The sequence below is a fragment of the Sorex araneus genome, chromosome X (assembly GCF_027595985.1).
Source record: "Sorex araneus isolate mSorAra2 chromosome X, mSorAra2.pri, whole genome shotgun sequence".
Taxonomy (NCBI): domain Eukaryota; kingdom Metazoa; phylum Chordata; class Mammalia; order Eulipotyphla; family Soricidae; genus Sorex; species Sorex araneus.
The window spans coordinates 117,737,609-117,750,682 of record NC_073313.1 but is presented as its reverse complement, the minus strand read 5'-3'; the positions used below and the strand labels follow the sequence as shown (position 1 = coordinate 117,750,682).

Below are 13,074 nucleotides of genomic sequence, written 5' to 3'. Positions count from 1 at the left end.
TTCCCAACAACACCATAGACAAACAAGAGTCCATAGAGATAGTATGGGGGGTTAAAGCACTAGCCTTGCATGTGGCCAACCCTGATTGATCCCCAGTTTGAACCTCAGCAAGAATATGTTCTCCTGAGCACCACAGGAGTGATCCATGAGCACAAAGCCAACAGCAATTACAGGTATGGCCCCAAAACAAATTCCCCAAAAGAATACAATTTTAAAGGCAAGGGTACCAGATTTCCTTCTTCTATTTTCCCTCAGTTCACTTGCAACACACAGATACACACACACATATACACACATTTACGCGCGCACACACACACACACACACACACACACACACACACACACACACACACACACTAGACTGCTTTGCCCGTGAGAATGTCTGGGAGTCTAAATGCCAAGCCCTGTTCTGCAGGCTTCACGTGCAACAAACTTGTTGAAGCATTTCAAGAAATCCAGAAGATGACTATCAATGCACAGAATGTTGTAGCACTGTAGCACTGTCGTCCCGTTGTTCATCGATTTGCTCGACCAGGCACCAGTAATGTCTCCATTGTGAGACTTGTTGTTACTTTTTTTGGCATATCAAATATGCCACGGGTAGCTGCCCAGGCTCTGCCTTGCGGGCAGGATACTCTCAGTAGCTTACCGGGCTCTCCGAGAGGGGCAGAAGAATCGAACCTGGGTCAGCAGTGTGCAAGGCAAATGCCCTACCCGCTGTGCTATTGCTCCAGTCCAACATAGGAGGTTACAGGATGTTAAATAACTGGGCCAATGTCACCCAGCAAGTAAGTCACTAAGCTGAACTTTGAGCCCAGGCTTGTGCTTCCAGACCCCTGCTCTTGTTGTTGCAATGCTCCACTCATCTAACCAGCACAAATTCTAAGTTGCAGTGCAAAATGAGAATGTCCTGTTCTTTGCCCATTGACCATTAAGAGGTTTGTAATGGGGATGGCATGAAGATGTTTGGATGGGCGCCTTCAAGAACCAAAAAGGCAAGACTAGGGAAATAGTACAGCAGGTTAGGTGCTTGCCTTGCACAAAACCAACCTGGATATGATATGCAGCATCCCATATGGTCCCACAAACACTGCCACAAGTGACCCATGAGCAGAGAGCCCGGAGTAAACCTTGAACATGACCAGGTGTGGCTCCAAAACAAAACAAAAAAAAGAACCAGAAAGGCACCCGGCTCTGAGTGAATCAAAGTGACAAGTCAGTGGTATCCATGAATTTTGTCTTCCTGGCAAAAACTAAAGGAACCCAAGAGATTTATACCCCAACAAGATATGTAACACACAATTACCGTTATAATTTACAGAAAAGGAGAAGTAGCTTTTACTCCTTTTCCCTCCTGGGGTTTCTGGTCTTCCCTTCTACGTTTAAAAATAATTTTCAACATGCCTACTAATGATTTCAACAGCTCAGAAGAAAGGACAATCAAGTAGACAAAAGACTTCATTGAAGAGTCTCTCAATAAAGGTGTTTTCACAAGTGGAACACTGGAGATTTGGGAAGGTAGCAAACACTTTCTGCAATCTATGAAATAAAGGAAAATGTCAAGTTGCTGACTTACATATGTACACTATCCACACATTTCTCCATGATAGAAGTGACCATGTGCTTTCCCTTTTGAGGGAATCACCACCCAGTGATGCTGTGGGCTACTCCTATGTGGAGGGATGCAGTTCCCAGTAGTTTCTGGGGGACCATGAGGTGACAGGGATGGAATGAAAGTCAGCTGCATGCAAGGCTAGCTGCTTAAACCATGTTCTTTCTCTCTGGATCCTTGGTCTTACTCTTTAAAAAGTCTCTGGGTCAAGAGCTATGGCTCAGGGGTAGATCTCACAGCTCACATGAATGAGACCTGAGGTTCGATCCTCAGAACTACAGGAAAAATGGGGGGTGACTTCTGGGATCGATTGTGGAAAATACCATAGAATTGAAGACTGTTTATTAGCAAAGGCCTATGTATACTGTTCAGCACAGAAAGGACCAACTCCTTGAACAATATTAAAGATCACAAAAGAGTGCGTGGGGGGAAAGCAGTGAAGGAGATGAAAAGCAGAATCATAACCAAGGAAATGGCTCAAAGAGTTCAGCACAAAGTTTGCCTGCAGGAAGCCCAGGTTCGTCCTCCAAACCACATGATCCTTCAAGCATGACCCGGTGCAGGTAAAAATGAAAACCATACAAAACAGAATCAGGGCCCCTTGGCTTCCATATTCTCTATTTCCACTATAAACATGCAGATAATCTGTCATTTACAGGTTTTTTCTTTTCTTTTCTTTTCTTTTTTTTTTTTGCTTTTTGGGTCACACCCGGCAATGCACAGGGGTTACTCCTGGATCATGCACTCAGGAATTACCCCTGGCGGTGCTCAGGGGACCATATGGGATGCTGAGAATCAAACCCAGGTCGGCCGCGTGCAAGGTAAACGCCCTACCTGCTGTGCTATCACTCCAGCCCCCTGTCATTTAAGTTGACAGTGCCCTATGGGCAGCAGTTGACCTCTTCAAATTCTTGGGGAAGGCCTGTCAGCTCTTCATCCTCACATGCAAACCTTGGCAAGGTACACTAACTTCCAGTCACCCTCTAATTGGAAGTCTGGGGCTGGCCTCCAGACCATTTCTTCTCCCCCACTTTTTCCCATTCCCCTAATCACCCCCAAAGGTACAAACCTATTTCTTAGCTACTCTAGTCTCCAATCTCCTGTCTGCTCAGCCCTGGCTGCTCCTTCCCTTCCTGATCCCACTTGGAACATTTTCCTCTATCTCTTTGTCTTTTGCCAAAACAGAACCATGCACACTCAATGTTTCCCTAGAATATTTTCTCCCTTGCCTTGCTTTAATTGAAACCTGACTTCATGCTGACAACTCTCTGGTGGGTGGGGACTAGCTTTCTTCCCCTTTCCGCTATTCACAAATATTTTATTTTATTTTTTCACAAATATTCACAATAATTTATTTTTTGGGATTTTGGCCACGCCCGGAGATGCTGAGGGGCTACTCCTAGCTCTCCACTCAAGAATTCCTTCTGGTGGTGCTTGGGAGACCATATAGGATGTAAGGGATCGAACCCTATGCAAGGCAAACACCTTACCCCCTTTACTTTCGCTCCAGCCCCACAAATGAGGTTTTGTTCCCTCCTGAGTACCCCAGCTAAAAACCCTCAGTCATTTTGAGGCGCTTCATTTCTCTCTTCCTCCCACTTCTTCTGCCTCTCATCCCCTCTCCTTTAAGTATCACCACTGTTTTTTTTAATCACCAAATCATGTTCATTTGATCACTGAACCATCTCTTACATCCTCCCTCTTAACTCCATTCTCACTGCTTCCGGGAATCACTGCATTTTAACTAGTGCCCTGGTCTCTCATCACCCAATACCTTGTCCATTGGCCATACTGTTGCCAGAGTATTCCCTGCCATGTAACCGCTGTGCCCCAGGTGCTCTGTGAGGCAGTGGGAGTCGAGATACACAGCCCCTAACTTTAAGGTTCATAGCCAGACCTGGAAGCAATATTGCCCCTCCTACTCTTTGATAAACCCTTCTAGAATTCTTTCCCACTCCACACACATACACACACCCCAGGGCTCTGTTTATGAATCACTTGTACATCAAGATACTTTCCAGAACTGACTTTGCACAGAAGTGGGCAACAGGGAGTCTAGAAATAGTGATGAAGAGACACTGACACTTGGATGGTGGTGCAGTATAGCAACTTCATATACCTGAAACATTACTGTTAATGAAAAAAAAATGAGGCCTACATAAACAAAAATGTTTTTTTTTCATTTTTGTCTTTTTGGGTCACACCCAACAATGCACAGGGGATACTCCTGGCTCTGCCCTCAGGAATTACTCCTGGTGGTGCTTGGAGACCATATGGGATGCTGGATACCGAACCCGGGTTGCCTGCGTGCAAGGCAAATGCCCTACCCGCTGTGCCATCACTCCAGCCCCAACAAAAAAGTTTTTAAAGACACTTTCTAGATATTATATTCTTACAAGAATGCCACCAGATAGGTAAGCCTATTTATCCCCTCCTCTCACAGACGAGGAGATATGCAGCTGGTCATCTGCCTCTTTTCACAGGGCAAGTGGGTGACAGAGGGCAGAATCAAGCCCATCTGACTCTGGAGCCTGTGTTCTGGCTCCCTTATTTAAGTGAGACATTGAAACATTGGAAAAGATCCCAAACAGGATGACCAAGATGGTAAAGAATCTTGGAAGCAAATCATGGAAGGCATGAAAACAAGAAAGGAAAGGCCTTTGGCTCTGAGAAGGGTGAATTTAAAAGTTCTGGGGTGGCTAGGGGGTCAGAGCAATAGCAGAGGGTAGGTATCAAACCCAAGTTCAATCCCGACATCTCATAAGGTCCACTGAGCACCACCAGGAATGATTCCTGAATGCAGAGCCAGGAATAAACCCTGAGCTTTGCCGGGTGTGACCCAAAAAAACAAACAAGAAAAAAGTTCCGGGGTAGCAATGCCCACATATTTGAAGGGTTGTCAAATCAAAGAGGAAAATAGCCATGCACAGGGTGGCTCCAGAAGTGTAAGCCAGGCAGACTTAGGTCTGGCCAGTGGGGGGAATGACAGTAAGCTGCAGCTCAAGACCCTTTTCTAACAGAGCCTCTAAGAGGCAGGGCAGGTTTAAGAAGCTGAATCATTTCTCAGGGCAACGTGGAAGGAACATTCCTACCTCAGTGAGCAAGCGACTAAGCAGTCTAGGTCTAGGGCATATGCACATCTAAAGAACCTCCGGTAGTTTTTCAATATATAGATTCCCACCCCCACCCCAGACTTATCAAAACAGAATCTTAGGGGTGGATATCATTATCACAAGAATTGCAAACAAGGAAATCAATCTGTAAGAAAGTTCACTTGAATCCTCAAAAGAAATACAAATGGCTAACGACATATGAAAATCTGTTCCAATTCAAGATTAAGCAAGAGAATGCAAATTTGAACAGTGATATACCCATTTATCTCCTACCAGATTGCAAAGATTAAAATATATTAATAACCAAAGTTGGTGGGGAGAAGTCATGAATACTGTGACAGTCTGCTGATCAATGAGTAAATGGCAATTTTCTGAGCAATTTGTATGTTTGAGAGCATTTTTTTTTCTTTTTTGGCCACACCCAGCAGTGCTCTGGGCTTATTCCTGGTTCTGTGCTCAGGGATCATTTTTGGCTCAGAGGACCATATAGGGTGCCGGGAATTAAAACAGACTTGGCCACATGCAAGGCACATGCCTTACTCACTGTTGGGCGCTTGAGAGCACTTTTGTTTTGTGGACCACACCCATCAGTGCTCAAAGTATCATGCAGTGTTAGGTATCAAACCCAGAGCTCCCACATGCAAAGCATGCACTCTGCCCCTTTAGCCATCTTCCTGGCCCCCAAGATAAACTGTTAATGATAAAAATGCATATGATGTTAGAGTAAACAATTCTTTTGGTAGAAATGCATCATAAGGAGGCAATGTGATCAGTTTGAAAATGCCGCTCAAAGATTCAGAGGCTAGAGAGAGATAGTACAAAGGTTAAGGCACTTGTGGGGACAGAGCAATAATACAGTGGCTAGTACTATCCTAGTACACAGCCTATTTTATGCCAATCCCGCCATCCTATAAGGTCCCCTGAGCACTGCCAGGGGTAATTCCTGAGTGCAGAGCCAGGAATAACACCTGAGTATCACCTTGTGTGGCCCAGAAAACAAACAATAAAAAATGTCAAAAAAAGAAAAAGAAACAAAGCAGTTGCAGCTGTTACCCTGGTCAAATCCTGACATAATATATAGTCCTCTGGGCACAGCCAGGCTTGGCCTTTGAGCACTGCCAGGTATGCTCCCCCAAAATATTAAAGATATTAATCCAATTAATGTTTCCACCAATATTGTCTAAAGGCACTTTTTTCGCTTTTTGGGTCACACCCAGCGATGTTCAGGGGTTACTCCTGGCTTTGCACTCAGGAATTACTCCTGGCAGTGCTTGAGGGACCATATGGGATGCCGGGGATCGAAGCCAGGTCGGCCGCGTGCAAGGCGAATGTCCTACCCGCTGTGCTATCGCTTCGGCCCCTGTCTAAAGGCACTTTTTGCCATGATGGGAATATTGCATCTGTGTTGCCCTGTGTGGTAGTCACTAGTCACACTGGTGGTTGAGCTCTGGGACTGTGGTAAACACAACTAGGAACTGACTTATTTTTAGCTTGTTTTTATAGTACATTTTTATAGGGGCCACTCCTACTCAGATTCAGGACCACCGGGGCCAGCTCCACAGTGCACAGGAGGCGATGTGGTGCCAGGGATCAACACATGACTTCTCGGGCTGGAGCGATAGCACAGCGGCAGGGCATTTGCCTTGCACGTGGCTGACCCGGGTTCGATTCCTCCGCCCCTCTCAGAGAGCCAAATGAATATAACTAACACAAATCACAGATATGCATAAACACACGCCTTCAAACATCTTTAGTATGAGCTCTATCACTCAAACTATCTCCTTACCCCCAATTTTTAATTATTTTATTTATTTTTGGGGGCTTTATGGGTCACACCCAGCGATGCTCAGGGGTTACTCCTGGCTCTGCACTTAGGAATCACTCCTGGCCCTGCTCAGGGGACCATATGGGATGCTGGGAATCGAACCCGGGTTGGCCGCGTGCAAGGCAAATGCCCTACCCGCTGTACTATCGCTCCAGCGCCCCCCAATTTTTAATTATTTTAAATTTAAATGTAAGCAGTCACACACAGGTAGCATCCACTGGACTAGACTACTCAGATAATACTACCAAACTAGAAATTATCAGTATGGCAAAGAATAAAGGATGCTTACTGACAGTAAGCTCATATTAGACTTTGGAGCATTATTACATATTATGTAGGGGCTGAAGCAATAGTACAGCAGGGAGGGTGCTTGCCTTGCACATGGCTGACCCCAGCACTTCGTATTGTCTCTTGAGTCCTCCAGGAGTGACCAAGAGTAAGCACAGGTGAGTGTAGCCCCAAAACCATAATAGATAATGCATAATTATTAAGACTTATATTTGTTGCCATAAAGTTTATAAGATTGCAATAAGTGAAAGTATGTTTTAATTATATACACGGGGCTAGAGCACAGATTTTCCATGTACCTGGTCAGTGTTCAATCCCCAGCACCGCTTCATGCCTTGAGCCCCACTAGATAGGCCCCCCAAATAAATTATCTATTTTAAATATGTTTACAAATCTGTGTAGATACACACACCAAGACAAGGAAGAGTTGAACCATATAGACATTAGAATGTACACACAGGCCCTTCTGTTTAACGGGATGCTGATGATTTTGTTTTTCTAACTTTTTCAACAAGAAATATACACTTGGTATAACAGAAGTTCTTAAAGACAATTCTTACCCATGAGTAGAAAGGAGAATTCATCCCAAGGATTCAACATGTTAGTCTCAGAAACAAATTCTATTTGGTGCAGAAAAGAGACTCTCCCAATTAGATACAATTTTTTTCCAGATAGAGAGATGTTGGGCCACATTCAGCATTGCCAAGAATAGGGGGTCAGTCAGCTTCATGAAAACACTTGATACTTTGGAGCATACTGAGGATAAGTGCAGCAGGAGAAAATATAATTTAAAATACTGTATTTAAACCCCCACCAGGAGACCTTCCCAGGCCCACATGATTGCTCTTAAGAGCAGCCAGAATGCAAGTCTAGCAAAGACCTTTGTTCCCCCTCAGGCACCAAGAGCTATATCCAGAATACAAACAAAAACAGCCTTAAAACTCTTCTTTTTGTTTGTTTTGGGGGTGCTGGGGGCAGGGATCAAACCCTAGACTAGACTCCAGCCCACTGAGCCATATCGTAGTCCAAAACTCCACATGGTAAACAAGAATACATGTAAACACTTGGCACGCCGTTACTCACTCTCCTCACTCCCCTCTCAGGTAAGATATTCATCCCCAAGTCCCTCTTGAGAAATATCTGCCTATGGTTGATTTTTTTAAAATTATCCCTTTCCCTGGCTTTAAAACTGACTTCCACAGAAAAAAAAATGCTCAAGATACAGAAAATTACAGCCGCAAAACAGTCTCTTTGCTTTGTTTTGGAGTTAATGGATTTTGTGAAAGTACTGGAAACTGAATGAAGGCTTGACTACTATCACGAAAAGCTATATATAGGGTAGGCCTTGTGAATTTTTCAAACAGCAAACATGATGTTAGCAACATGCCAACAAGGGGCTAACTGAAAAATGAAATAAAAACGAAAAAAAAAAATAACCACCTAAGCGGGAACTACTGTCTACTGGTTTAACTCGGTGGGTTTTCCAAGTCTAGAGAGGTCAGCAGGGAAAGCGTGTGCTGTGGACACTCCACACTGGAGCCATGATCTGTGCCTTGAGCACGGGAAAATCCTCCCTCAGCTGTTCCAAATCAGCACATTGGGCGCTTCAATCAGGAGCGGACCAGAAATTATCGTGGCAGCTGCAATCCAGTCCCCTCACTCTCCGGGGCCTGCACACACACTCCACCACCCCCGCCCCTCCCCCTCCGTGAAGGTTTTGTTAACTTTGATTAACAGCTTAGTATCCGAAAAAGCAGGGGTCCAGAGAGCCATTATAGGAGACTATAATTCACTTGAAACTGCTTCTTCACCATTTTTTTTGAGGGGGCCCACACTGACCCTGGTTCAGTGCTCAGGCGTCCACGCAGTGTCAGGAACCAAAACTCCTGCATGCAAAGCATTTGTTCCAGCGCTTTGAGCCATCTCCTACATGGGTTTCCTTGGTTTTTAATTGTCTCATCATCATGAGGTGCCATGAACAATCTCTAACTGAAGACCAGAGAGCTAGGACCAGTGTTCAGGCTCTTGCCTTCCACGTGCTGACCCTGGTCAGATCCCAGAGTCCCACCAAAAGTGATCCCTCGGCAGAGAACCAGCAAGTAAGCTCTGTGCCCTCCCCCCAAAAAAAACCTCTAAAATTGATTTCTGTATGTAATATGAAAGTGTTTTTTTTTTTTTTGCATGGACACACATGAAGAAAAAGTGCTCTCAATTGCTGAGCCGCATCCTGGGACTGCATGTCCTATTAACAAACACATACGCAGAGACACATTCTAGATTGAAAGTAATGAAAACAAAGGAAGAAAAAGGCATCCAAAGGCCAGGGATGAAGCTCAGCAGTAGGGCACATGCCTCCCATGTGTGAGTCCCTAGGTTCCACCCTGGAACTACAAAACAACGAAAGAACATCTATGCCTTCTACCCAAGTAAACCAGGCTGAATAGAGAAGCACTACCCCTAGCAGAGTTTCCTTGGTGAGTTCCCTCAGAGTTGTTTTTTTTTTTAGTTGGCCATGGAGTCAGTGATTACAGCCCAGTAGCTCACCTGAGAAACACAAAATCCCTCTGAAAACCTAATATCCTGGAGAGACTGGCTCTCTAAGGGCTAGAGAACATGCTTAAGAAGCAAAAAAGTGGGGCTGGAGCGATAGCACAGTGGGTAGGGCGTTTGCCTTGCACGTGGCCTACCCGGGTTCGATTCCCAGCATCCCATATGGTCTACTGAGCACCTGAGCACCGCCAAGAGTAATTCCTGAGTGCAGAGTCAGGAGTAACCCCTGTGCATCGCCGGGTGTGACCCCCCCTAAAGAAAGAAGCAAAAAGCCCCAGGTTTTATCCCTATATGTGTGTGGATATATATATATATAGGCTGGAGCGATAGCACATCGGGTAGGGCATTTGCCTTACACGTGGCCAACCCAGGTTCAATTCCTCTGTCCCTCTCAGAGAGCCCAGAAAGCTACCAAGAGTATCCTGCCCGCATGGCAGAGCCTGGAAAGCTACCCGTGGTGTATTCGATTTGCCAAACACTGTAACAACAATTCTCACAATGGAGACGTTACTGGTGCCCGCTCGAGCAAATCGATGAGCAACGGGAGCTATGGTGATACAGTGATATACACATATATATATGTGTGTGTATATATATATGTGTGTATATATATATATATAGCCAAAGTAAAATGAACATATTAAAATATGGGCAAGAGTCCATTTTGTGGGGAGGAGCCCCTCATGCAGTCATGTGGGACCACACAATGGTGCTGGGGTGGGGGATATGCAGTACTGGGTTTCAAACTGGGAGCTTTGTACATGCAAAGTATGTGCCCCGACCCCTGAGCTATCTTCTCCAGGCCCCAAGAATTCTAATGTTAAACTTTCTGCTGGTGAGGGTGGCAGGTCAAATGCTGGTCAAATCCCAGCGGAGGTTTGCAAAGTCCCATTTATTCTCCTGAGACCATCTGTCCACTTTACATGATGTGGTGGAAGGCCAGTCACCCCTGCTTCAGTAGGGCTTTCTTTTTCCCAGAATTCTGGTAACCTTTTCCTATGCTGGGCAGACTGAATCACTTGTTAACAATCACCGAAGAGGACAGCTCTCCTATAAATGCCCTGCACGCAGCTTGCTGGCCTCTCTTAACTGGCTGTGATGACGATCCCGCTTCAATCTGACCTCAACAGGACCTCATTCTAAAATCCGTGAAATACACAATAAGCCAAGTCCATTAGAACAACATTAAAGGTCTCGGTTTAGCTCAGCTAAACAGCAGGATTAAACTTTCAAGGGTCCTGTCATGATAGAGAGATTTCCTTCAAGTCACTCGGCTTTGCACAGTTGTAGCTATTAGGGATCAGATCTTTATCTCAAAGGTACATCTTTCATCTTTGATCGTCCTCCAGAACTCCCACTAATGTCAACTTTCTCCACTGTTGGGATCAGGGCTCTGGCCTGCCTTTAATGTTGGTTTTATCGGAGATCCGACAATCTACAAGATCAACAGAAAAATTACAAGGAAAAGCTGTGAAGTTCCCTTCTGATGATAAGTTGTTTTAACAAAAAGAGCCTGCTCTTTGCCAGCGAAATTTAAACACAGCAGACAACACGCTCTGAGCGAGAGAAGCGAGAGTCAGAAACGACCCCCCCCCGCCCTCAAGAAAAAGGAAAACAATTTGTCAACGCCAAAGCAGTAAACCAAACACTAATTAAACATCCTGAAGGCTTAGAAAGGGGTTAGTTCCTGAGTCCACGAAATTGACGACGAGTGTCTCAAAAACCGTCTAAGCGGCAAGAGCCCATTAGTACCGGTCGGCTTCCCTCCAGAGTCAATCGGGTGAGGCTGAGAACGAAGGGAAGGTTCCCAAGGGGTCAACGCTCTTTCAAATTCCCACCCCACAACCAGTCCAGCCGGTTGCGAGATAACCCCCTCCCCAGTCCCTGATACGGATCTACCCCCAATCCCCCATCCCTCTCTCCCCACCTCTCCCGTCTCCCCACGCTCCTGGCACCAGAATCGCCTTCCCTCTGAAGAGCTGTCAAGTCCCCGGGGACACCCGCTCCCCGTGGCGGACGACCCCTGGCACACACGCCCCGGAACCCCCGTTGTTTCCAGTCTCCCCCCCCTCCCTCCGTCGCCGCCGCCGCCGCACCCCTCCAACACCCATCAGCACCCTCTCCCCTGCAGCAGGAGGAAGTCGCTCGGCTTCCTCTGTTCTCACCGCCCGCTGGAGCTTGGGCGCCCCGGGCTTTTTGGGTGGGGTTCTTTTTTTGTGTGTACTCGAGGCGTGTGTGTGTGTGTGTGTGCGCGTGTGCGCGCGCGCCAGTGTGTAATGTGCAAAAACGCTCTCGCATCCTTCCGCCTCGGCCGCCTCAGGTGCCCAGAGGAGGGAATGTGGGTCTCGCACCGGCCCGGTCCCTGGCTCTTTGTGCCGAGTCTAGCCCCGCGCGGGGTTCGCTCTCCGCCTCACACCCCTGGCCCGGCTCCCGATTCCCCGCCTCGGGAGCCACGATGCGACCCTCCACCCCCCACCCCCCCGCTCCGATCGCCCGGCAGCGGGTGCGGCCCGCCGGGCTGTCAGCGGGGGCGCGGGGAACGGTTCGGACCCCCGGCCGCGGCAGTCGGGGCACAGAAACTTACTGAAGCGGAGAAAGCGCGCGCGTGGCGCACCCCGCAGCCGCCCCGAGCGCCGTCCCCGTGGCCGGCCTCGCCTGTCGCCGCGCCCCGACGGCCACCCGCTGGCCCCGGCGCCCGGCGCGCGCCCCCCACCCCCAGCCCCCGGCCGTCCCGGGACCGGCGCGCGCCCACTCACCAGCACCACCGAGCCCCGCACGGCCTCCGACACGCTCTGCCGCAGCTCGGCCGCCGTGCCCGGCTTGCTGAGCCGCTTGGTGAATTTGCGCACCTCGGCCATGGCAGCGCGCGGGCGACCGTGCCCCGTGCCCCGCGCCCCGCGGCCCCGCAGCCTCTGTTTACACGCCGGCGGGCCACCTCGCCGCTCGGCGGCGCGACTCCGCGGCTCCTCCCTCGCTCCCGCGGCTCCTCCTCCTCCTCCTCCTCCTCCTTCGCTCCTTCGCGGGCGCCCGCTGCGGCCCCGCCCGCCGCTCCCACCCGGACAGGGCCGGAGCTCAGCCCCAGGCGGGCCCGACCCGGAGGGTGTGTCCACGAGGAAGGGTGTGTGCCGGGTGGGGGGGGCGGGGAGCGGGGGGAGGGGGAGGGAGCACTGGGGAGGGGGGTGGGGGTCACGAGGGAAGAGGGGGGAAGTGGCTACCGCTTTGGGGCTCCGCCCGCAGCCCGATGCTGCTGCTACAGCCGCATCCGGGAGGGGAGATGTGCCCGCTGCGTGTTTCTCTCGTGCGTGTGCAGTGTGTGTGTGTGTGTGTGTGTGTGTGCGCGCGCGCGCGTGTGTGTGCTTTGCACGAGGGCGGCGAAATGGCCCGGGGTGTGGGTCGTGCGCGGCCACACCGCACCTTTCCCACCCCAGAAGCTTGTGATGCCCTCTGGAGAGCTAGAGAACTCTTCACTGTTCCCCACCTTGCAAGCCACCCCCCCCCTCCACCTCCTCCAGGGGCTCGGGAGCAACGCCTCGGCAGCCGCCTATTGTGTGCTCGCCCAGGAGGGCTTTGGGGCAGTGCAGGGAGGGAGAAGTGATTTCCAGCCCCAGCGGCTCCCAGGGGTCCTTTCCTCGCCCACGCTTTTTTTCTATCCTGGGCGGGGAGGAGGACAGACACCTTCCTGGCGG

At 48.9% G+C, this 13,074-nt stretch overlaps 1 protein-coding gene across 2 annotated transcripts in view; it reads right to left on the bottom strand.

Annotated features, from left to right (window-relative positions):
• Positions 1-12,331, bottom strand: part of DOCK11 (dedicator of cytokinesis 11) — a 265,037-nt gene extending 252,706 nt beyond the window's left edge. For both annotated transcript variants that reach the window (XM_055120824.1, XM_055120825.1), the window contains exon 1: positions 12,145-12,331. In XM_055120824.1, coding sequence (XP_054976799.1) covers positions 12,145-12,246 — 102 coding nt within the window. In that variant the 5' untranslated portion in view covers positions 12,247-12,331. The remainder of the gene's footprint in view (positions 1-12,144) is intronic.
• Between the last annotated feature and the right edge of the window lie 743 nt (positions 12,332-13,074).